The sequence below is a fragment of the Takifugu flavidus genome, chromosome 11 (assembly GCF_003711565.1).
Source record: "Takifugu flavidus isolate HTHZ2018 chromosome 11, ASM371156v2, whole genome shotgun sequence".
Taxonomy (NCBI): Eukaryota; Metazoa; Chordata; class Actinopteri; order Tetraodontiformes; family Tetraodontidae; genus Takifugu; species Takifugu flavidus.
Window position 1 is genome coordinate 9,612,595 of NC_079530.1, and position 22,776 is coordinate 9,635,370.

At 46.1% G+C, this 22,776-nt stretch overlaps 3 protein-coding genes, 1 long non-coding RNA gene and 1 pseudogene across 5 annotated transcripts; 2 read left to right on the forward strand and 3 right to left on the reverse strand.

The window, feature by feature from the left end:
* Positions 1-76: 76 nt before the first annotated feature.
* Positions 77-4,064, reverse strand: eef1akmt2 (EEF1A lysine methyltransferase 2). Its single transcript, XM_057048284.1, has 6 exons — positions 3,905-4,064; positions 3,489-3,554; positions 3,274-3,388; positions 2,993-3,100; positions 1,961-2,177; positions 77-966 (listed from the first exon to the last, which is right to left on the reverse strand). Exons 1-6 carry the CDS (start codon positions 4,012-4,014, stop codon positions 869-871), a joined length of 714 nt encoding a protein of 237 aa, XP_056904264.1. The 5' UTR covers positions 4,015-4,064; the 3' UTR covers positions 77-868.
* Positions 4,054-9,285, forward strand: abraxas2 (abraxas 2, BRISC complex subunit). Of its 2 annotated transcripts, none has more exons than XM_057048282.1 (9): positions 4,054-4,202; positions 5,157-5,247; positions 5,388-5,424; positions 5,756-5,822; positions 6,015-6,205; positions 6,575-6,697; positions 7,038-7,122; positions 7,221-7,338; positions 7,562-9,285. In XM_057048282.1, the coding sequence occupies exons 1-9, from the start codon at positions 4,131-4,133 to the stop codon at positions 8,116-8,118; spliced, it is 1,341 nt and encodes a 446-aa protein (XP_056904262.1). In that variant the 5' UTR covers positions 4,054-4,130; the 3' UTR covers positions 8,119-9,285. The 2 variants fall into 2 exon arrangements, with proteins under 2 accessions (XP_056904262.1, XP_056904263.1); XM_057048283.1 differs by having other exon boundaries at positions 6,578-6,697.
* A 701-nt stretch (positions 9,286-9,986) lies between these two features.
* Positions 9,987-10,499, reverse strand: LOC130534259 (uncharacterized). Its single transcript, XR_008952852.1, has 2 exons — positions 10,300-10,499; positions 9,987-10,212 (listed from the first exon to the last, which is right to left on the reverse strand). It is a non-coding gene; the product is annotated as an uncharacterized LOC130534259 (long non-coding RNA).
* A 146-nt stretch (positions 10,500-10,645) lies between these two features.
* On the forward strand, positions 10,646-19,985 carry zranb1b (zinc finger, RAN-binding domain containing 1b). The gene is made up of 10 exons (XM_057048279.1): positions 10,646-10,846; positions 11,778-12,827; positions 14,517-14,704; positions 15,128-15,281; positions 15,710-15,781; positions 16,619-16,817; positions 17,114-17,234; positions 17,337-17,466; positions 18,059-18,288; positions 18,374-19,985. Exons 2-10 carry the CDS (start codon positions 11,873-11,875, stop codon positions 18,590-18,592), a joined length of 2,268 nt encoding a protein of 755 aa, XP_056904259.1. The 5' UTR covers positions 10,646-10,846; positions 11,778-11,872; the 3' UTR covers positions 18,593-19,985.
* A 237-nt stretch (positions 19,986-20,222) lies between these two features.
* Positions 20,223-22,776, reverse strand: part of LOC130534254 (C-terminal-binding protein 2-like) — a 38,252-nt pseudogene continuing 35,698 nt past the window's right edge.

The following is a 22,776-nucleotide window of genomic DNA, read 5'->3' on the forward strand; positions in this document are numbered from 1 at the left end:
GAAGTGAAGTTTAATAAGCGTGCCAAAACAGAAAAAAAAAAAAAAAAAAACATGCTAAATACACTATACACTTCAGTAGGCTACAGCAAAATAGATCCATGTTTATTTTTTGTTTTACTTCCTGGTAGTTAATGTGTACTTTATAAACATACATGTCATGTTTCAGTTTTAAGGTGGCAAACATCCAAAGCCTTTAATAAATGCACTGATCTTCAGCATATTAAACGTTTACAAATATGAATGCAAAAAAACATCATTAAAGCATTCTCTTATATATATGTACCATGTATATATACGAAATGTATTTTTAAGTTGTTCATTTTAAAACACATTAACACAACTCTTATAGAGCTTGCCTGTGTTCACCCCACAGCTTCAGCCTGACCACTTGTCCCAGTTTGTAGTTGAGATCCTGAGTTTGACAGTTATTAATGTTACCATCACGGAAGGAAATGGCAGATAGGCTTGTCTTGCATGGACGCCGGCGGCCTCTTGTTTATTCATGTCAGACATTCTTGATCACGGTCCTCAGGACCTCAAGCTTTCCTGGTTCTCAGATGACTTAATTAGCTGTGGGTTATTTTCACGACATGAAAGATGGATGCAATTAGCTACCAGGTGACACAAGACACAGTCTCTTTTTGTTTGGGTTAGGAAGAAAAGATATTTTACTACAAATGTAACTCAGTCAAGTATGTTTTTGCTTGTTGGTTCATTGATACTAAAGAACCTTTGGAGGAGCATGCACTCAAATGCATTGCAAAATGTTACATATCTATTTCATAGTGCAGTACAACAACAGATTTATTCTGTAGAACTCAAAAACAAATGGTTCAAATAAAAAAATCGATGCCACTGGTGGTGTGCATTAATGAACTCTTTTAAAAATGAGCGCTGTCACGGCGTTACCCGTCTTCCCTCCAAACTGGAAACGGGGTGTAGGCAACTCCTGCACAAACTCAAATCCTGCAAGGACAGAGAGACAAAAGAAATCAGAAGACTCAGGTGTTTCCAGAAAACCATTTGATTTGACTATCAAAGAGCCCAGTCTGGCCCTTTCTGAGGAGGGAGCACAGACAAGGAGACCTCCTCTGTAGTACCACTAGAACCTTTGCGCAACCAAATGTTATTTCTCCCACCAAAGAAGACAGAGCCAAAGTAGAGAGGGTCAAATTCCAGAAAGGCCCAAGCTGTCAGTAACAGACACATCTTACCTCTATGGGCCCTTGCAGGTTATCAAGAGTTACAGAAACTGGAAGCTTACCTGAACTTTTAATTAAAATAACTACAAAAGCTGTTGCCCCAGGCTCACCAACCAGAAGGTGTTTTAACACAAAATAAAGCAGAAGCATGACTGCTGCACAGCAGGACCACAAATGCAAATCCCATATGCAAATCTGAATGATCGATGTGTTCAGGCAAGTGCTGCTTCTCCACGCATGAAAACGTTGACAAGGTGAACCTTTCCTATAGGCAATGTAACTACAGTTCACCTTCAACAAAACCTCCTGTTCAAAGTTTGGCACATACAAAATATCTGGAGCTGTGCCATGTAATCCTGAATTCATCACCATTTTATTCCAACCATAAATGTCCAGATTTCCATCTGGCGGACTCCCAAATATATATTCCAGGTGAGCCTCAGGTTTGAAGGAGAACCTCTGAAACATGCATGGTAATGACTTAATATTATTTAATATAATGTGATATTCACAAAAGGACAAGTTCTGTAACCAGTGATACAGACAATAAAACAGTTTGATCCAGTGATGGTTTTTGAGTAGAGGAATGATTTGCTTCTCTAGAGTTCCCCTGAAATGAATGTGACAGGCAATTGGATACAACGGTTATTAAAAAAATGAAATGATCAATCAATTTCAAAGGTTTCTTTAGATAATAAACATGTACTATATATACATAAACACAAATATTCACCTCAATCTTTACATTTTCTCCTCACCTTCAGAGAATCTGTCCAGCAACTGTTCCCTTGTCCAGTTACAGGAGGTGATAGCAAAGAATCCATCGCACTTGAGAGCTTCTTTTAGAGACTGAATATAGAGTTTTTTCCCATCGTTGAAGTTGTCTGGGTTCAATATGATCGCATCAAATGTTCCTTTGTCGATGCAGACATCAAAGCCCTTTAACTTCCCGTCGCAGTTTAAGAAATCCATTTCCTAAAATAGAAAAAAAGGGAAATGTTAGGAAAAAAATTCTGTTTATTAACACTCCAGTACAACTACAAGTTTGCCACTGGGTGACGCTGAAGGAATTTTTAGCAGTGACATCGGAACTGGTCATAGACTTGAGGCTAAGACTGACGTCTGATACAAGATCTGACTTTCTAATATCCCGTGGGAGCTGCAAACATTCCCTTAGAGTCCTTTGAAGACTATTCATCAACCACACAAAACAAGTACCTTCACGCAAGTGAAGCGAATCAACGAACTGTAGGCAAGGATGCCAACATCGCATTTTCACTCATTCATACACAAAAAAGCACTGTACTGAGCCTGTCTAGGGTCAATATTGACTTCAGCTGAATGCACTATTCCCAGGCTGCCCGGGCAAAACCATACATGACAATAGATGTGGGATCCTTTAAACTGTGTGCCACTGTATCACACATACTGCAGGAGAGTTATTTTTAAAAAGTCCTCGATAGGTTAAACCATCCTTATTAATTCTAATATGTTTGCTTCTTAATTGACATGCACCTGCTTTTGGGGCATCCTTAATGTCCAAAGCTCTGCTACACTAATGTGGGAAAAATATTTCTAATCTTTTCTTTCTCTAGTTATGTTGGGTCAATGTGCTGAAAGTTCACCGAGATCAAAACCAGAGTAAACCTAGGAGTAATCCTTCCCAACAATAGCTGCCAACAATTATTAACAGAATGTAGCATTTAAAACAAGTGAACAACTTGTGATGCTTGCATAACCGAAGTGTGATTTTATAGCACGGCCTTGAAGACAAATATTACCAAACTCACTTTTACTGTGACATCTGTCAAGTCTTCAGCCTGGAGGACATTTTTGGCCAATTCTACAGATGATGCCGAGTAATCTACCCCAGTGAGATTCCTGTATCCATGCTTAGCCTTCACAGACAGATAAAAACAAATACTGAGTGAAAATCTTATTTTTCATACTAACATGCAAAACCATTCACCCGAAATAGAAAGTGAAGGCTTCAACCAGCGCAATACTATTACATTTTATTCTGGTGAGTGATCTTTGCACTTTATTGTGTGAAAAAATATAGTTAGCGCACCATTTCCAACAAAAAAGCTCCATTTCCAGTGCCAATGTCAAGAATAGCAGCATTTTCTGGAATCTTTGCCTCATCCATCCATCGCAACACACGTTTCATGCTTTCCTCACCAAACCTTAAAAGGCAGAAAAACAGACTTTTGCCGTGAGACAAATATATTGTCTGCACATGTTAGTTTTCACATTTGGTTTGGAAGATATATCTTGGTTTATTACCATATCTCACCGACATCCCCAATGTCTTTGAATGTCTCAAGCTCCTTCTTGTATGAAGCCTCCCAACTGAGGAAAAACAACAACACTAATGTTAGACCAGCTACACTGCAAAATGCCAACATTTTAAACCTTTATCCAGCCTGTTCAGGACAACATAGTATTGCAACATTGATGCTTAAAAACCGTAACAAGATATTCTAAGACGAATAAATGATTCTAACTATATACACAGGTGACATTGATCTATATACACACACACGTAGGTATGTGTGTGTGTGTGTGTGAGAGAGAGAGAGAGAGAGAGAGGGAGAGAGAATGATGATATAGTATACTACTATAACGTAGCTATTCACCCTAAACAAACCACTGCATTTTACTAAGCAAACTCGCTAATGTCGCTAAAGGACAACACTTACAACTCTTTGGTTCCAAGTTTTGAAGGTCCATAATCAAAATCTGATTCGTTGTTTTCTTCAGAGTTAAAGTTATTTTGGCAACCATCTGGGCTTTCTCTTTCAACGTCCATGCTAGCTAAAAGAATAGAATATTCGAAACCGTGCCTACAACTCCCAGAAGACACTGCGTCTGAAGAACGTGTTTGCAAGTGCAAAGGACATTGGGATTGATAGGGATGTTTCCATCATGGCGGCATCCATTTCTGGCTATACTTTTAGTTCTGTGTGTTATCACAGCGCTAATAGCAACTCAGATCATGTAGGTATTATAATTCACATTTTAAAAGCAAGCGTTTAATGTTTGTTAACCTGGTCATAGCTGTTCATTATTGCCAAGTGATCTTCAGCGTTATTACATTTGTTGCTTCCCCAGTGCCATCATCCTGTTGCTGGCTAGCTAATTCTGGTTCCGTCTATTTACCGGCAGGTGTGGCTAAATCTGTGTGAAGCTAGAATTCAATGGCAGAATATAGCGAGTGGTTTAACAGCGATTTTGTGTGTTATATTTGGCAGGCTTGAATATTCAACGGAAACAAATGGAGACGTAGACATGCTATAAAGTTACTGCATTGGTATAAGATATATTGTTAGAAAAGTTTAATTCCATTTCCAGGAAATACTCTGTAGCTAGCTATTTAGCATGAACCTGCAAAGTCAAGTGACTTCCGTGTGTCATTCCTGTTGTTGTCAAAAGTCCCCGAGACATCTTCCGTGTACAATTGTTATATTTTTAAAAAAGTGATTTAAAAAGTGACACTTATGCAATATGAAAGCATGCTTGTTAACCAATGGGCTATTATTAGTCACAATGTAAACAAAGTGACTGTCAGCAATGTCAACATGCATTTCCTCTTGTTAGATCTAAAGGTTGACGTGGGCTTAAAAGAGATGGGTGACATTTGCAGGTTTTCCCTCATTCCTGACAAAACAGACAAATTGTATGGGACACTATATACACCTAGTCTTCTTTAGAATACAATCCACTTTAATCAATTGTTGATGTGCATTGCCTTTATAAATGACAAATTAACTGTTCAGTCAAGAACCCCCCAAAAACCCCAACGCAGATGCATTAAAAATGTCTTTGATAAGTTAATTTGATCAATAACAGTATTTTTAAGAAGTTTTTTTTTTTTTGTAGACAATGTCTTAATTGTTTCATATCAATAGATTTCTTAAACACAGTTTTGACAGAATGTACATGTGCTTTTAGGAGGGCTTCCTTTTAGGAGATGTAAGACAAGAAGAGACTGTGAGCATCAGTGACGCACAAATCAGCAGTCCAGAATTACTTCAGATAGTTGGTAAGCAATAGAAACACATACAGTCTGACTTATTAACCATGTTGTAGATAGAACTGTTATAGGACACAATCATGCTTTGGAGCATTTTATTAATTCTCCATTTATAATTGACCATAACATTTCTTTATTATCTCTAACAGAAATCCATAACCATGACCCTTGTACACAGTTGTTCAGGTAAGATATACGGTAAACATTTTTACTCTCATTTATCCCTGCACATCCAGACCATGTAAAGTCCATTTGTAGTGAAGACACATGAGGACAGTACACAAATCTGGCTTTGATATTTTTATCTTGAAACCTCCAATGACTGATTGCATGCGTTTATAATTAGCCAAAAAAAGGTTGATGTTTACTCTAGAGCTGATGTTCCCTTTGAAAACCATTAATTTAGAAACCCATCTTTGAATTTCATACATACAGGGCAGTGTAGTAGAATATGCCAAGATAGAGGTCGAATATGGAATTCAGGCTGAATTCTGACTATTTCTTCCCTCCTTGTCAGCTTTTATGACTACGCAGGCAAAATCAACGAAGAAAATCTTAACAGCATTCTCAAAGACAGGCGTAAAGTGAGTGAACTATATTTTATCTTGCTATGAATTCAGCCGGCTTTTGTGACCGATGAGTGATGATCAAACCTGTAAACCTAAAGAAACAAATAATGCATCTTGACCCTAAAGAGTTATTATTTCATATGTGATTTCAAACACGCCTTCAACTTGCCTTTCCTTTCTAACGAATGTGTTTCATCAATCACGTAGAACGTCATTGGCTGGTACCGGTTTCGGAGGAACACACAGCAGCAAATGTCATTCAGGGAACAGATCATTCATAAACAGCTGACTCAGCTGCTTGGTGTACCAGACCTCGTCTTCCTTCTGTTCAGTTTTATTTCCACCGCCAACAGCTCCACACACGCTCTGGAATATGTGCTCTTCAGACCTAACCTCAGGTAATAAACATGGACAGATTTACTAACGGGAGCAGTTTTGTACTTCTACCTCAACTGTACATTTCTCAATCCCTAAATAATTTGGCAATAGCAAAAGAATACAAGCAAGATATATAGAAGCGTAAAACATAAAGTTATGGGTCCTTTTTGATTTTTGCAGAAAATGAGCTGAGGTTTTGTGGCTTAATTTTCAGCAGAAACAGTGACATCTTGTGGCGACTAACGTTAGAGCACCCTAATGAACCTGAACTGCTGCACAATTGAACACGTTTACATTATGTTTTCAGATGCATAAGTAGTAGCAGTAGTATGTGTGTTTAAATAATATTTTCATGTTTTAATAGTGGTAAACTCTCCTATTTTACTCAGTAGGTACAACCAGAGAATCACACTCACAATCCCAAACCTTGGAAACACAAGCCAGCAGGAATACAAAGTCTCTTCAGTTCCCAACACCTCACTTAACTACTCCCAGGTCATCAAAGAGCACGGGTAAGTGTTGCAGTCACTTTATTGTCTGCTGCACGCATGCCCTCCATTGCTGAACCACGTTTTCACCTGACACCTCAGTGCAAATTAACTTTAAAGCCATAATGTGTGCAGTGTCTGCACCATCCCACCCCCATCCAGCTGTATGGTTGGAGCTCTTCTTCATCACAACATAACCTGCATTACACAAAGATTGGTCCTTCTGTCATTGAAGGTTTTTAGTCAACTCAGCTTTGTTTTATTTCGGTATAGAAGAGGCTCATAGGGCGTTGCTCCATTATAGATCATTCATTTTGTTCTCAATGATTTTTTTTAAACATGCATGTCTTTTGTGCCCTTTTAGTGCTGAATTCTTTGACAAAAATGGGGTGATGAAGGACATCCGTACAATATTCCAAGTATACAGCGCATTACAAGATAAAGTGCAGGTGAGTCATATCAAACAAAGTAGAGTATTACACTAATTAGTCCAAATGTTTGCTTCAACAGTGTATTCCCCTTTCCTGTATGTGATTTATTATTTTAGGCTGTTTGTGGGGAGGTGGAACAAAGTGAGCGGATGAAAGAGAAAATTCAGGAGGATGTGAACAAACTTAAACAGCAAATTGCTCTCAGGAAACATAAAACAGCAGAAGAAGAGAGAAGTATGTACCTTTTATGACTTTTTACAACTATTTGCTTTACATGTGGTAGTATACAGTTAAACCAAAGTTTGTGGCTATAGGATAAAATTGGTAGGCGGCCTTTTGTTCTGCATCCATATATAGAATGACTCCCCCTCTGCTCTTCCCTCTGGTTTTAAAGGCACATGTTTCCACATTTTACTCAGCTTTGTCTTTTTTCCTGTATACTTCATGTCCTCCACAGGACTTCGAGAAGCCCACAACGAAGACTCCCATTTGACACAAGATGAGAGCGCAGAACCGTCGGAAGCTCTGTCCAGAATAACGTTTCACACCCCTTCTGCCCCTGAGCGACCCAGTACCTCACCTCACCCACCTTCATATGCTGACCTTTTGTCCCAGGATGACTCTCTGCTGTCCTCCTCTTCCTCACCTACCAATGCTGCTCTACTCCCGAGACCTCAGGCTGTGGGCTCTCCAGGACACCCTACCCCAGGTCTAATGGGGGTGGGCCTAGGCCTTGGACTGGGTCTAGGCAGCATCACAAATCCTGTCACCACTCCCAGCACCCCATACCTGGGCAACGGAGATGGCTCAAGCTCTGACTCATTAGACAGACAGGCCGCAGGGCAGGAGGATGATGAAGATGACGAGGACGAGGAAGATGAGGACAGTAGCGAATATGAGAACTTAGTGAGCGAATCCACTCAGTTGCCTGGGGGGGTCTCAAGTGTTTTGGCGCATGGGCGGGCGGCAGCTCTTAGTCCTGATGGGGATGTCCGTGGCTCACAGACCACGTAGAATCAGGCGGCTCGTGTGTGGGACACAGCTGGGGGGGACACCCCCCCGAGAGGTGGGAATCTCACGCAATCAAAGTTAAGCAAACGCAGACAAATAAAGTGTCAGTCCTGAAAGTGAAAGGCGTGCACGGATGGTGTCTCGCTGTGAGTAGCTTCTCTTCTGGTAGCCTCCATTTTAAGGGGACTCTGTTGCTAGGCTACGCCAGCTTAACGGTGCGTCTCTACTGTGGAAGTTCTTTATGGAATGAAGCTGATTTGGGGACGTCGATGTACGTCTCATCTTCAGTTTGGATTTGGATTTTTCAGTGCGTTGCCACTGGTTGGCAAGCTGGCTTCCTATGGGACTGGCCTTCTCCACTCTTGTTATGTGTTTCATGTCTGCATCACCAAATCTGAGCACCCATGCTTATATTACCTCTTGCACTATTTTTTTTTTTTTTTTTGCTTTCATTGAAGCGATTATTTCAGAAAATGACTAAACTATTTTGCGGCCTTCACCGGTTTTGAAACCAATCAGGCAAATTAAGAAAATTTTGTAGAATTTCTGTGTTTGTGCATATTCGTTTTTGGGTTGGGTTTTTTTTGTACTCGCACAGTCTTAATCACACTTTTATATTTAAATGAGACGGTGTAGATTATAAACTAAATTTACCCCGCTATTTCCCTCATGGGTGCTTTATATATGCACATAAATATATCTTCTGTATTTTGTCACATTAGGAATTGATCTAATTGGATTGACAAGAATGTCAATCAACATCTCTGTTGACTAACACTGAAATTGTATGCGCTTTGCTGCACTTGACAAGATTTAAGGTTTCTTTGTCACGCTATTATGATGCTGTCTTGTGCCACTCGAGTAGTCATCTTTGACCACACTGAGCCAAACTTAGTTCAGCTTTTGTGTGTTGTACAGGGTTTTAAGGGCAAACACCTATATACTGTAGCTTTACTAACCAGACGCTTAAGGTTCCCTTTCTGCTGCTGCGACAGAGCCACCATATTAAAAAGCTGCATCTGTCTGTCCATTATCACATAAAAAAACACATGGCTGCTACTTTGATTTCAGAACGCTGGTTGTCTCCGGTTCTACTGTCCGTGATCAGATAACCACTCTAGCTGACTCCTCACTGGCTTGCTTTTTATTAAAGTAATCACAGAAGGCTGATACACCTCTACCGTGTGGATTTTATCGTCAAGGTCAGTGGGCGATCACCTTGCTGCACAGGTGACATCTGTTTTTTTTAGCTTCAGCTTAATGGGCACGCAACTTCTAACTTCTAATAACTGAAACTGGAATTATAGTCTACGACAGCAGAACACCAGCCTATGGGGGAAACACGCTTTTTTTCTGCTCATGGGCAAAGAAAAAACATTGAATTTATAAATTAACATTTTTTATTTTAGTGGGAGAGGGTTTTTTTTTTTAGCTTTTCACCTTATTTGTACAAATCTCTGTCATTTTCTCTCAATGGTGCTAAAGAGCAAATCTTGTGTAGGTCCTGTCAGAAACTAGATAATGATTTCAAGCCCTGCCAGCTCTGCTAATGTAGGCCTCGGGTGTACAATAAGGAGGTTCCATATTAACAAGCCTCCATGCCCACAAATTACACATATGTATTTATGCATAGGCTGAACCTTCCTTTGGATTGCTGGACCATTGCAACATCAGCACCTCCATGGAGGCACCACAGCCCTACCTGGATAAGCTGTGCTTCAGGTGTAGTATTTTATTCCTAGTGGGTTGTCTCTGTGATTTGTCCCCACACATCCCTAACTACTTAACAAAACGGTTGATGTGCACCAAGACTACTGGTGTTTCCGTCAATGACATCACATAGAAGCGAGACAGGGATGCACCCATCCATCCAATGTTAATGATTTTTTTTAATGTAATAAAAACGACATGTTAAAAGCGTCAAACACCCATCTGGACGTGTGAAGAGGCGTGTATCGGTGATCAGTGTCATGCTGCGCTGGGAAACGTCTCCTGATGCGTTACTGCGGGCCGCTTACTGCAGTATTTTGAAGATGACATCATCCATATCCCCTGCGGGGGGTGTACCACGTGTCTTCTTGGTCGAAACGCAACGACCTACGACGCACGAATAGGGAAAACACATACGTCTAACCCCGACAGATGACCCCCCCATTAAAAGAAATGACTCCTCCGGTGAATTACCAGCGCGGTTGCGGTGACATCCGAGCCTGTTTTGCCTTCGCCGACCCTTTTAATAGTCGGAATGAGAGACGTGTAATCTGATTGGTCAGCGTCGAGGGACGAACGGAAAGTAGCCAATCAGAGCGGGGAGCAGATCCAGGTGGTGAATCCCGAGCCTGCCTTCGCCCGCTCGGCCCCAGAGCTCGCAGGAGTGCAGCTTTCCCCGTTTCCTCGGCTGCTGCTTCTCCCCGTGCCGCCATTGAAGCCCGTCACCTTGGTGCTCGGAAGACAGGAGAAGCTAAAAATGGTTTAATGCGCCAGGCCAGCGACGGAGGGACGGAACGGGGTGGGTGGGGTGGGTGGGGTGGGGTGGGGTGGGGACTTGCTCCGTGTTGTGTACGGACCTTCAGCTGCCAACGGAACGGCGCACCGTAGGAGCCAAGATGCGGTTAGCGTCGGCCAAGTGAGACGAGCCAGTGTTCCAGCTGGAGTGGGTTTCTCCGGGTAGAGGGGGAGCTCGGCTTGTTCCGGCAGCTGTGCCGGAGCGAGGAGTGTAAACACGGCCAAGGTAAGAAAGGGCTTCGGCGTTAGCCGACCTCGGGGCCTCCCGACGGTTACAGGGGAAAACCTAATCTCGGAAGGTTAGCGCACAGTCGGCTAGCTCGGCTGTTGGGGTCGGTTCTGGAGAGCAAATAACGTTTGTCGTCACGTCAGAAGGTTCTGGGTGCATTATCTTCCTCCCGAATGTTGGACTTGCTCTGATGAATTTGCGTTACACCCACCCGGGTCGTTTGACCTCCAAAATGGGTCCCAAGTTTTGCAGGAAACATTTGAACGGTCAGCGGCCGAAGGTGGTGGCCCGAGAGGGTGCTGAAGGTTCCGGGTAACTTCTGGCCGCAGCGGCGGGGGTCGTTTCTGACGGAGGTGGTAAATATCGGGGTTTGTTTGTAAACTGGGAGGCGTGGCTGCATCTCAGCCGGGCTGCAGCGCCAGATCAGCCCCATCTCTGGTGCCTTAAGGAGAAAAGTTCCACATAACACGGTCGCTTTCCAGCACCGATGGACGTGCAGCCTGCACGGTGTGAAGCCCGGGGGAGGACTCCCATTTAGAGCACTGGTATCCGCCGGTCACGCGTCTCCCTGCTGGGTGTCTGGTTTCACCTCAGCTGGTCTCCTGTTACCCAGTCTGGGTGCAGGGCACGTTGGCTTTGATTACTATGCGTGCCCTCTTTTGATCAGGATACCATAGTCACCCAATATATGGGTGTGCAAACCGAGGGGAAATCTGTGTTATATATAAGCTGATGGTGGGGCAAACTGTGCCTTTAATGTCTGAGATTGTTAATTATTTAGACCGGATCGGCGCTCCAAATGTTGCCCCACAGCGGACTTCCATAAGGTGGAATGTATGAATATTGAAAACTGAAATTCTATATTGTACCTGCGTTTATTTGTTTTTACGCCGCAGCATGTTGTTAAAGCCTTTCCTTTGTTTTCCAGCGTTCGACTGGACTGCTGTGTGATCTGAGGAGCAGATCTGCCGAGCTGAGGGCCCCTCTGAGCGGCAGGAAACCTTCCTTTGGGGTGGTGTGACGATGACCGAACTGGTTGCCAAGTGGGCCTGTGAATACTGCACATACGAGAACTGGCCGTCGGCCATCAAGTGCACCATGTGTCGCGCTCAGAGGCCCAGCGGGGGTGCCATCATCACCGAGGAGCCCTTCAAGAGCAGCCCCGCGCTCGACGCCAGTCTGCACATCTCAGCAGACCTCAGCAACAGCCCCTCCCAGGGAGGCTCCAGCTTACTCATCTGCCCCGACTCCAGCGCACGACCCCGCGTCCGCATCGCTGACGTACCTGAGATTAGCAGCAAGTGGTCCTGCCACATGTGCACCTACTTGAACTGGCCCCGTGCGATCCGCTGCACCCAGTGCTTGTGCCAGAGGCAGCACGCTCAGCAGCAACAGCACGGCCAGCACGCGGCCCACCAGGGACAGCTCACGCAACAGCCGCGCAGCCCTACAGAGTCACCCCAGACCTCAGGCACCGGACGCCACCCGACTCGCCCGGCCATCACTGCAGATCCCTGTGAGGAATATAACGACCGCAACAGGCTCAACACTCACGCGCAGCACTGGACCTGCACCGCCTGCACCTACGAAAACTGGGCCAAGGCCCTCAAATGTGTCGTCTGCGACCACCCGAGGCCCAACAGTCTCCTGGCCGACCCCATCCAACTGGCGTCAGAGTCCGAGAGCCAGCAACCTTCCGTAAAACGGAACGAGCAGGACAGGGACAACAGGAGGGCCGTTGTCGGGCAAGGCCTTGGGTGTGTGGTGGGTGGGCTGGGGGGGTGCAGCAGCAGCCAGAGGAGGTCACCCCCGACGTCAAAGCGGGAGTCGGACGTGAACATGGACTTTCAGAGGATTGAGCTGGCATCGGGGGCCGGGATTGGCAGCAAGGAGGAGCTGGAAGTGGATTTCAAAAAACTGAAGCAGATTAAGAACAGGATGAGACGGACCGACTGGCTGTTCCTTAACGCCTGCGTCGGTGAGTGCCGCCGCAGCACGACTCCACCCAGCAGCGTTCACCGGGTTCTCCGGCTCTCTTGACGTGTTGTGATTTAAGTCCTGCTCCTGTCCTGAACAAAAACCCCCCCTCATTGGAGAAAAAGCAAATTCCAAACACCCACACGGCAGCTCGGAGGACGTGGAGTGGGATGGAGAAGGAACGGTTTTAGGAGGGCGAGCGACTGCTTATCGGTCTCCGTCCCTCACGCCACACAGCTCCTGCAACCAGCCCTTTAATCATAAGGGTTGTGTGTGTCGACAGCCACGCACGTGCACAAACACCAGCGGGGTCTGTTGTCACACACCTCTTCGTCCTGTGCTCAGTTAAAGGCTGAATGTGACATTACGTCAGTTCTGCTTCACAACAAAGGGCAATTTCTGCTAATGTCGACTCGTGGCGGCAAGAAAAATACTAACTCCAGTTCGTAAGTTATTCAGTAACAAGTTGTTCCCTCTCACCCCCTCACAAGCACAAACAGCTCAGGTATAATGAAATATGACACAAGCGCTCCATTATTGGAGAGACGGCCCGGTCGGGTCTGTGTGTGTTGCTAGGCAGGTTTGACAGTCTTTGACATGTTGACATCGGAGCGGTCTCAAAGTTCTTATTGATGTTTTGGTTTCCATGGAGACCTACTGACCTAAAAATATGACCACAAAAGCGACCCAGGTAAGTAGACGTGTGGTGGAACGGCCCTGACTTTAGTCCCGCTCGTGAGGACCACCTCAGGTGACGCCAGGCTCTTGTTCTCGCGTGGGTGCTGGGCTAATTCAAGCTGCCGTATTATCGAAGCGGAACCTGCTTCAGCTGCTGCTGGTGAGGATGGTGGAGGTGGAGAGGAACTCTGCCTCTGCACAGGAAAGCAACCACAGAGGTGCTAATTGTCTGCAGGGGCTCCCGTTAACTGTCCGCAGATGCCTCCTCTCTGGTAGCTCGCTCTCACTCGGGTCTAGTGGTTTTAAACTGGTTCCGACATGCGCATCATACTGGTAAAACCAGATGTGCGCTAACAATTCCTGTAAGAAATGCACGCGCAGGTGAAGACGAGCGGCGTCTGCTCTGTCTGTGGAGGCGTGCACCTCCCCGAGTTGTGCGGTCCAGTCCTGAGCGCGGGGCTGCCGACGCTCCGGCACTAATGGAGTGTTTGGAAAGTGACCGCAGCGCCTCTCCGTCACACTGGGCTGCTATTGTGCAGCCCCCCCCATCTCTCACAGCGCTGGCCAGCTCCACACGGCACAGAGAGTCTTCCACCCACTCCACGTCTCTCTGGCTCTCGCTCACACACTCGCACACACGATGCGGCCCAGCTTTGTGTGTCGCTTTCACACGAGAACAAAGGAGCACCGTTTTTATTTATTTAATGCTGTCAGATGTATGAGAGAATAGCACCCCGGTCTGGTGTAAGAGCTAAAATCCTGAGAGGAGGGTTCTGCAGATGTTTAAAGGGTTGCTCTTATTGTTTACGGCCATAATAATGCATTTCTGTCAAGTGTACACAATCACCAGGAGCTTATCTCACATGTCAGAGAGGCTGAGGCTGGATTAAACCGCCTTTGATGAGCTCATCGCTTCCATCATGGCACTCTTTCATCACGGAAACGGGGAGCTCTTCCACCCCTTCTGAGCAAATCTGAAATTTCTGGTCTAACTGTTTTCTTTGTGTGGAAGGTGTTGTGGAAGGCGACCTGGCGGCTGTGGAGGCTTATAAATCCTCAGGAGGCGACATCGCGAGACAGCTGTCGTCAGACGAGGTGCGACTGTTAAACCGACCTTCAGCGTTCGACGACGGCTTCACGCTGGTGCACCTCGCCATCCGCTTCCAGAGACAGGACATGTTGGCCGTGTTGCTCACGGAGGTCGGTCGCCGTTTCCTGCAGTTTAAAAAAAAAATAAAATGTGTGTTTATGCGGCGTTTTACAGAATATTTCTGACGGAAACTTAAAAGATTGATGATCTCAGGAGGGAGATGTTTAATCTGAGGATTTATGGAGATCAGTTCTGATCAATCTCAGAAGTTTCGGACTGGCCTTGAACTCAGCTCTGGCGCCCGTGCTGAGGTTTATTGGATCTTACTCGTCGTCACCGGGGTGATCCCAGATTAACCGTACATACGCGTCTGCTCCCTAAACTCGAGGTTCTTCTCTCAGTTTAAGGAGTCGCCGGGTGCTGTGATCCACCAAAAATGTCCTGAGGGTTACAGCTGCGGTCTTTGAGCGTGCTCTGACCCTCAGATTGTCTGAGACGGAGCTTCGGCCCCTTCTGACCCGTCCTCTCCGCAGGTGTCCCAGCAGGCAGCTAAGTGCATCCCAGCCATGGTGTGTCCCGAGCTGACCGAGCAGATCCGCCGTGAGGTGGCAGCTTCTCTTCACCAGCGCAAGGGAGACTTCACCTGCTATTTTCTCACTGACTTGGTGACCTTCACACTGCCAGCAGGTCAGGAACGCAGCCATTCCCTCCCTCACAGGAGCAAAATAAAGGGCTGCTGTTTGTTTCCCGCCGCTCAAAAGTGGAGGCTCGTTCTTTGATGCATGCTGAGTAAATAAGCCCACCAAGATAGAACGACTTTTATTCATTCATTATAACTTTCTAATGGTGATTCCCTTAAATTTTACTGTGTGGAAGTTGTGGCTGTGCTCTTCTTTGTTGGTAGCTACGCTAAGCTAAGTGGACAATGGAGAATGTGGCTACTGGCCACTATAGAAACTCGGCTCGGTTCCTCTTTGTCAATGCATTCATTTATTTTGGGCACAGAATGAGCTTCTGTTCTGCCTGTTGTCCAATTGGAAAGAACAAAACAAGATATTTTATTTTCTCATGCGTCCACCAATGACCTGTCCTTTTCTCATGTGTTGTGGTTTCAGACATCGAGGATTTGCCCCCTGCAGTTCAAGAAAAACTATTTGATGAGGTGTTGGACCGAGATGTACAAAAAGGTGACTTCCCCTGTTGTTATGGCAACTGAGATCATTTCAGGAGTTTGGGAAACCGGATCCACGATGTACTCTATCAGGACATCTGCCAAGCCCTGGCTGTGTTGTGTTACCGGTACTTGTGTTGTCAACCTAGCCTGCATACAGTTTTAACACTGGCAGGCTGTCAACCATCGCCATGGATACTAACTGTGTGGTTTAATCACCTTTCAGGTGACCTTCTCAGTCTGCTTCAACCAGCTTTTGTTTGCACCGTGTGTCAGTAATGATAGAAAGGAGGTAGAACCATCTAATTCACCTTGTTCTAATTCAAATAGAGGACCATATTTTGATAGAAATGTTTGATTTTAAACAACCCATTTGACTCTACAGAAGATAAGACTGTTTTCAGTGTTCATCTGTAGAAATCATTTTTTAAAGAGACTTAAATATCCAAAGGCAGAGAGTGGAGCTGTTGTTACTCACCAGTCGGGTCGACACATTAGGTCGCCCTCGGCAACATGCTGATGTAAATAAAATGTGCAGCAGAGGGCAGATCTGTCTGAATCTCTTCTGGCTTCTCGCTGCCGTGTGGGTTTGTGTTGTGTCTGCGTTGCTTTGTAGCGGCTGATGTTGTCAGAGGCAGTTATTAACATCCCACCCAACCCTCCTGTCACCTGGTTTTAAAGCAGCCTGGACAACAATTCAGGTTTCAGCACGTATGAGGTGGAACCAGAAACGTCCACCAGATGCAGCTTTCAGATGTCCCACACGTTGCTTCACATCATCTGCAGCTATGAGTTTAGCCTTTAATTGTTCTTCCGCCATGGCTGTTTCCTTACTGGTCTTCCTCTGGCTCAGAACTGGAGGAGGAGTCTCCCATCATCAACTGGTCCCTGGAGCTGGGGACTAGGCTGGACAGCCGACTGTACGCCCTCTGGAACCGGACGGCGGGGGACTGCCTCCTGGACTCGGTCCTGCAGGCCACGTGGGGCATCTACGACAAAGACTCGGTGCTTCGCAAGACCCTCCACGACAGCCTGCACGACTGTTCTCACTGGTGAGGAGCGCTTAGAACAGCTCGAGTCCAGCCAGCATGTTCTGCATGTCCACAGAGGTTCTAGTTGCAAGCTGTCCAAATCTGACTCTTCAGTGGTTGGCCTGAGAAATACTCAGTAAAAGTGAGCAGAGTGAGACCTCCTGTCATTTTCTAGAGCGCACAAACACGTATGACATCATGATGTGGGGAACTGGACCGTGTGGTTCGGGGTCTGTTCACCTCCATGCTGACAATGTTTTAAACAAAACCTTCCTCGCATGAGCGGAATGATTCCAGGGTTTATGTATGACCTGTAGGTTTTACACACGTTGGAAGGAGTGGGAGTCGTGGTATTCCCAGAGCTTCGGTCTGCACTTTTCCCTGCGGGAGGAGCAGTGGCAGGAGGACTGGGCGTTCATCCTTTCACTCGCCAGCCAGGTAGGACTGAAGAGCTGGAGGAACCATGGGAGGAGGTTGTAAAGTTTGCTTTTGTAAACATTGGCGTTGTGGCTTTACGCCCTTCTCGCCTCTGTTTCACAGCCAGGATCCAGCCTGGAGCAAACCCACATTTTTGTTCTGGCGCACATCCTTCGCAGGCCCATCATCGTCTACGGAGTCAAGTATTACAAGAGTTTCCGTGGCGAAACTCTGGGGTACACCCGTTTTCAAGGTGAGCCGAGTGTTGGTGCGACACCGTCCCGGCAGCAGGGATGAGCCTGCGTGGGAACGTCCTGTCTGCATAGCTCACATTTCTGGCATAACTGCTCCACAGAGCTGTGATTTATCACGTATCAGCCTAGGGTTTTGGTATCTGTTAGTCAGATGTACAAAAGAAAAATAGTCTGTTTGTCCCATGAGGGCATCTGGAGCCACACTGTGATTTTTGGGCACGCACACGTGAACATGTGTAAACCATCAGAGTCAGTCAGCGACCCAGGCAGGGTGGAGAGCAGGCGGTCTTTATTGCTAGTTGTTAAAAACAGTGGGTTCAGTCGGCCTGATCCTGTGCAGACGATGATAAAAGTGCCCGATAATGGACGTGCACTGGCGGTGGGGCCCGTCTAATGGATCTGTGATTTATGGAGGGCGGGAGCGTCCAGAGGAAGACGCGTCTAGCAGCGACCCAGTGAGCCCAGTAAAAAACCACAGCGGTTCCTGAAAGATGAGTCAGTTTGGCATCTAAAAAATGTATGAGCGCTGCTTTGTTTGTTGGAGGAACCAGATCGGATGTGTGACGGACGCCGTTTCTCCTCCCTCCTCAGGCGTGTACCTGCCCCTTCTGTGGGAGCAGAGCTTCTGCTGGAAGAGCCCCATCGCCCTGGGCTACACGCGGGGCCACTTCTCAGCACTGGTGGCCATGGAGAACGACGGCTTCGACAATCGCGGCGCGGGCGCCAACCTCAACACGGACGACGACGTGACGGTCACATTTCTGCCTCTGGTGGACAGCGAGAGGAAGCTGCTCCATATTCATTTCCTGTCAGCCCAGGAAGTGAGGACACCTTCATAGCCATGCGCCACATTGTTGGTGTCGTTGTGTTCTGGCGCCCTCTAATGGCCGTACTTGTCTCCTACAGATGGGGAACGAAGAGCAGCAGGAGAAGCTGCTGCGGGAGTGGCTGGACTGCTGCGTGACGGAGGGCGGGGTCCTGGTGGCCCTCCAGAAAAGCTCCCGCCGCCGCAACCACCCTCTGGTCACGCAGATGGTGGAGAAGTGGCTGGACGGCTACAGGCAAATCCGGCCGTGCACCTCTTTGTCCGACGGCGAAGAAGAAGAAGACGACGATGACGAGTGACAACATTTACGGAGGGGGAGCCGTCTGTCGAGGGGTCAGTCTCCTCCTCTCTGTTTATCCTTAAATCTTCCTGACGAGGACTGTGAAAGGAGCCTTCAGGAGAGGGATCCCTCCACCTCAGAAGACACAGTCACACCCGATGAGACACTCTTACTGACGGACGCCACGGCAACAGCACAGCCCTGGGAGGGAGATCAAGGTTTACAGATGCAAAAGACCCTTTGATTTCTGACCGGAGAGGAAGGAGCGACCCGCTCCCCTTCGCTGTTCATGCATGCGATCGTTCTAAAAGAGCAAATCTACCAGCATTGACTCGGATCACCCGTGTTCAGCGGGGGCACCGGCAGAAGCACACTTCCAAATCAACCTTTTCCACGTTTTTCCGCGGCGGCAGTGTGGGCCCCTTTGGTGTTTGTTTTTGAACGGGCAGGGACAAAGCTATTATCTTTTAGACAACCAGAGATTGTGTAATAATCAATGACTTTAATCCTTATTAATAAGCACTGCACATTTATGAAGACATTTCTATATATATAGTACTGCTTGAATTGAAGTCGTTATATTAAAGCTCTTGAAAAGGGAGTTTTTCCCCCTCTTTTCAAGTTTAATCTACACTCATTGAGGTTTGGCTCGTAAACTTTCATGTTGGATCTTTGGTTTATCTTTTGTAAGGTGGTTGAGCTGAGAAAATGTGTGTGTGTTTGAATTTATTCAGCATATTTATTTGGAAATTTTGAGCTAATAAGAGCTTTCTGTAAATATTTTTTCCTCTTTTTGTGGTTTCGTTGACAATTCTTTAAATCTTGATGAAGAAATATTGCACAGAAGTAACCAATCATTACCATCAGTGAGAAGTTTACCTGCGTTGTGCGTTTGTTTTTTTTCTTTATTACCTCATCTGGATGCCAAAAATCTGGTGCTTTTTTGGTTTAGTTTTGGGCAGTGGGGCATGGGAGTGCTGTCACTAACACACGAGTCAGACTTGTCTCATCTTCTTTGTAACCCTTTTTCCTTCCTCGAGTGTGTTGCTCGGTTAGTCAAGGTACACATCCGTTCACCAGTCTGCGACACCCATTTGTTGTCACGTTGTTGGAAGACTGCAACACTTAAAAACCAAAGCTGACAGGCAAAAAAAAAAAAAAAAAAATTGTCATGACTTCTTTGCTGTGAATGTTTGCATCATGTGTTTCTTTGCCATTGTGTACTGTAACCTTTTGTGTTCCGGTCAGGTCACATGTATTTGAGCATCACCTGTATGTTGCTTTGTATTATGCAATAGTTGCAGTTGTGACTATGATGGTTTTGTGGTTTTAGGCCTGACTTCACTAGAGAGTGTAACACAAAGGACAAGCTAAACAAGGAAAATTAAAACCTTTTTAAATGTCCAATGAAAGCTTTTTCTCTTGAGTTTTTCTCGCAGACTCCTGGGATTTAATTTAATTTTTCTCCCTCTAGCGGAGAAAAGCGACATTGCAGCCAGTGGACAGGGAAAAACACGTGCATATTTTAAAATTTAAATCCAAGCTTTACAAAAACTATTCAATATTTCCAAACATTCTGTGTCCTAAACTCAGTTGCTTCTAATATTTTGACTCACGGGGGCCTGAACATGACAACCATTGAGCCAATCATCAATCAGAACAGTATTTTATTTCCAGCTGCACTGTATGCTATACGTTCACCTTGTACAAGAAACAAATACAAACACACACTAAAACCAAACAATGTGCTAGTAGCCTTCTGCTAACACTTTGGGGCTATGAGGGATGGACGGGGCCCCAATGCCCCCCCGAGAGCCACTGTTGCTTCATCAGAAAACCAAACCTACCAGGGGAGGGGAGGGTGCTTGTTCACACAAGACTATGGTAATAAGAACATTTAACGAGGCAGTACGAGTCAAATAGGACCGAAAACCTTGAACATGAAAAAAAAAAACCCGAAAACATTTAATATATTAAAAAAAGAAGATAGTGGAGAAAGATATAATAATTCTGCTGTCAGCATTGGACATATTTAACCTGTCTTTCCTGAGTTAATAAAAATTTCCCCAATCGTGTTAGCTGGTGCGGAAACGTACTCTACGTTTGGTTGTTTTCGAAATATCCCCGTACCTCAGTTCAGCGGTGAAATGATGACAATGCCAGTATGTTTTTTAAAGAGCTAAATCGATTCTTTCTTATTTTATAAGTCAAACTATTCTCGCTGGAGCAGGAAAATGCACGCTGCCCCACATCCTGTTTGTCTCCTACATTCTGGGGCCACAATCCACTAACGGGCAACTAGCTGACTGTTCAGGTCTGGTAAACATATATTTAACTTTAAATCAATTCGTTCTCACACGATGTAGAACAGAATGAAACAAGAGGAACAAAGAATGTGGATTCAAAGGTGAGGAGGGAAAAAATTCACATGAGACGACCGACAGACCGTCAATGTCCCTTCAGGGTCCTCTGTTAGACCAGCGAGCGCCGCCTTTGATTCCAACCTGCTTTTGTTGACGTCCCAGGAATCTCCACCTAATGCAGCCTCGAGTGGAGACGCAAAACAAAAATATCACTGAAATCACAGATATGCTTGAGGAAAAGGTTGCCGGTCCGGAGGCGTTCCTGTCCGTCCCCTCTGGGGCTGAGCGCGTCCATACGGAAAGAAAGACCTGTGAAACGTCACCCGGCGGGCGGGCGGGCGGGCGGGCGGGCCGCCGGTCCGTCCAGACGGCCGGAGTCGAGAAGTCAAACGTAAAGTCGGACGGCAGAGTGAGAGAGAGTACAGCGGCTGTCCAACGGCCCAGTCATGTGCTCTCTCACGGCCTCGCCGTGCGTGGGGAGTCGGCCTGTGATGGATGGGTACCAGGGGGCAAACTGTAGTTGATGGGCACTCCCCCCGGGCACCAACCCCTCCACAGGTACAGGAATCCTGCCGGGGGTGACGCCCACCATCACAGGAGGGAATCTAAGGATTAAAAGGAAAATCAGCCAAAAATTTATGGGAAGATACAATTAAACTTTTAGTGGTTATTGAATGTTTTAATAAACAGTTTAAACCAGCACCCGGAGTGCAGACTGCATTAATATTTATAAATATCTGGCTTCCCTCTCGACAAACACAGCCGTCAGGACGCTACGGTTGTTATACGTGATAAACATCATGTCTGTAAATCTAATAAGTGATTTCTGAAGACGGAAACGGACCGAGTTTCAGCCCACGTTATTCAATTCAGATTTGAATCTGATCAGGTTTGCACGTCATTACATCACATCATCTTTTTTAGCTCCTAACGTCCGAGTGTGAGGCAGGGGGGCAGGAACTGGCCTGGATTCTGACCGCACGTCACACTAAAGTCACATGACCTTAAAACAGACCCGCGGTGCTTCTGAACTCCATCATCCAGAAAAGTGACCCAGTTCAGATGTGGAAAAAGAAGAAAAGTGCAATCAGATTGAAAAATCAATCATTCATGCGACCTGATGATTAATTAGACAGAAAGGGGGGACTAAGTGGGGGAGGAAAGTTCAAACCTGCATCAGATCAGAGGTTTCTCAAGACTCTCTGAGATAAACTGTGGTTTGAGAACTTCCTGGAAGCTTGGATTCAATGATGACGTGTTGTTTTGGTGTGTAGCACGTCAGTAGCGTCAGTATTTACCTGACTGAGATTTAGGTGTATAATTTGTCCTGCATTCCTCCCGTTGCTATGGCCTGTACCATGGTTTGGTTCACTCGGCTGTGTGAGAGAAGCAGCTCGTGTCAAAGGCTAAAAATTAAACTAAGGAGGAGATAAACCTGTATTTAAAGGGGTGTCCCCCCTCCCACCTGTAGGTGGCGCCGTTGAGCTCCGGGTGCACTTGGGGCTGCTGCTGTTCCATCATCCCCCAGGGCGCCGTGGTAACAAAGAACTCTTTGTTGACGCAGTTTCGCAGGCTGTCGGGAATGCGGCCTAGGTTGAAGAAAGAGCGCACATCAGCGAGCTGAGGGTCACACGTGCGAATGCGCGTCCTCACACGGGCGTCTGTACCAGTGATGGCTCTGCGGATCTCTGTGGCGGCGGCCTCCCTCATCTCCAGCGACGCCTGCTCGCTGTACCAGGCTGTGTGTGGTGTGCAGATCAGGTTGGGGGCATCTTTGAGAGGACCTTGGGCAAAACTGGAGGAGAAATATGGACGCCAGTTCATTCCTGGTATTTTTAAA

Bases quoted from the DNA above. Each gene is read 5' to 3' on its own strand.
- eef1akmt2 (XM_057048284.1), bottom strand. From the start codon at position 4,014: ATGGACGTTGAAAGAGAAAGCCCAGATGGTTGCCAAAATAACTTTAAC. The intron at 3,389-3,488 runs GTAATAAACCAA...CTGCCTTTTAAG, and splicing joins GGGGATGTCGGTGAGATATG to GTTTGGTGAGGAAAGCATGA. The intron at 967-1,960 runs GTGAGGAGAAAA...CTGTCCTTGCAG, and splicing joins GCTGGACAGATTCTCTGAAG to GATTTGAGTTTGTGCAGGAG.
- zranb1b (XM_057048279.1), top strand. From the start codon at position 11,873: ATGACCGAACTGGTTGCCAAGTGGGCCTGTGAATACTGCACATACGAG. The intron at 15,282-15,709 runs GTCAGGAACGCA...TTGTGGTTTCAG, and splicing joins GACCTTCACACTGCCAGCAG to ACATCGAGGATTTGCCCCCT. The intron at 17,467-18,058 runs GTGAGCCGAGTG...CTCCCTCCTCAG, and splicing joins GGGGTACACCCGTTTTCAAG to GCGTGTACCTGCCCCTTCTG.
- abraxas2 (XM_057048282.1), top strand. From the start codon at position 4,131: ATGGCGGCATCCATTTCTGGCTATACTTTTAGTTCTGTGTGTTATCAC. The intron at 4,203-5,156 runs GTAGGTATTATA...ATGTGCTTTTAG, and splicing joins CTAATAGCAACTCAGATCAT to GAGGGCTTCCTTTTAGGAGA. The intron at 6,698-7,037 runs GTAAGTGTTGCA...GTGCCCTTTTAG, and splicing joins CAGGTCATCAAAGAGCACGG to TGCTGAATTCTTTGACAAAA.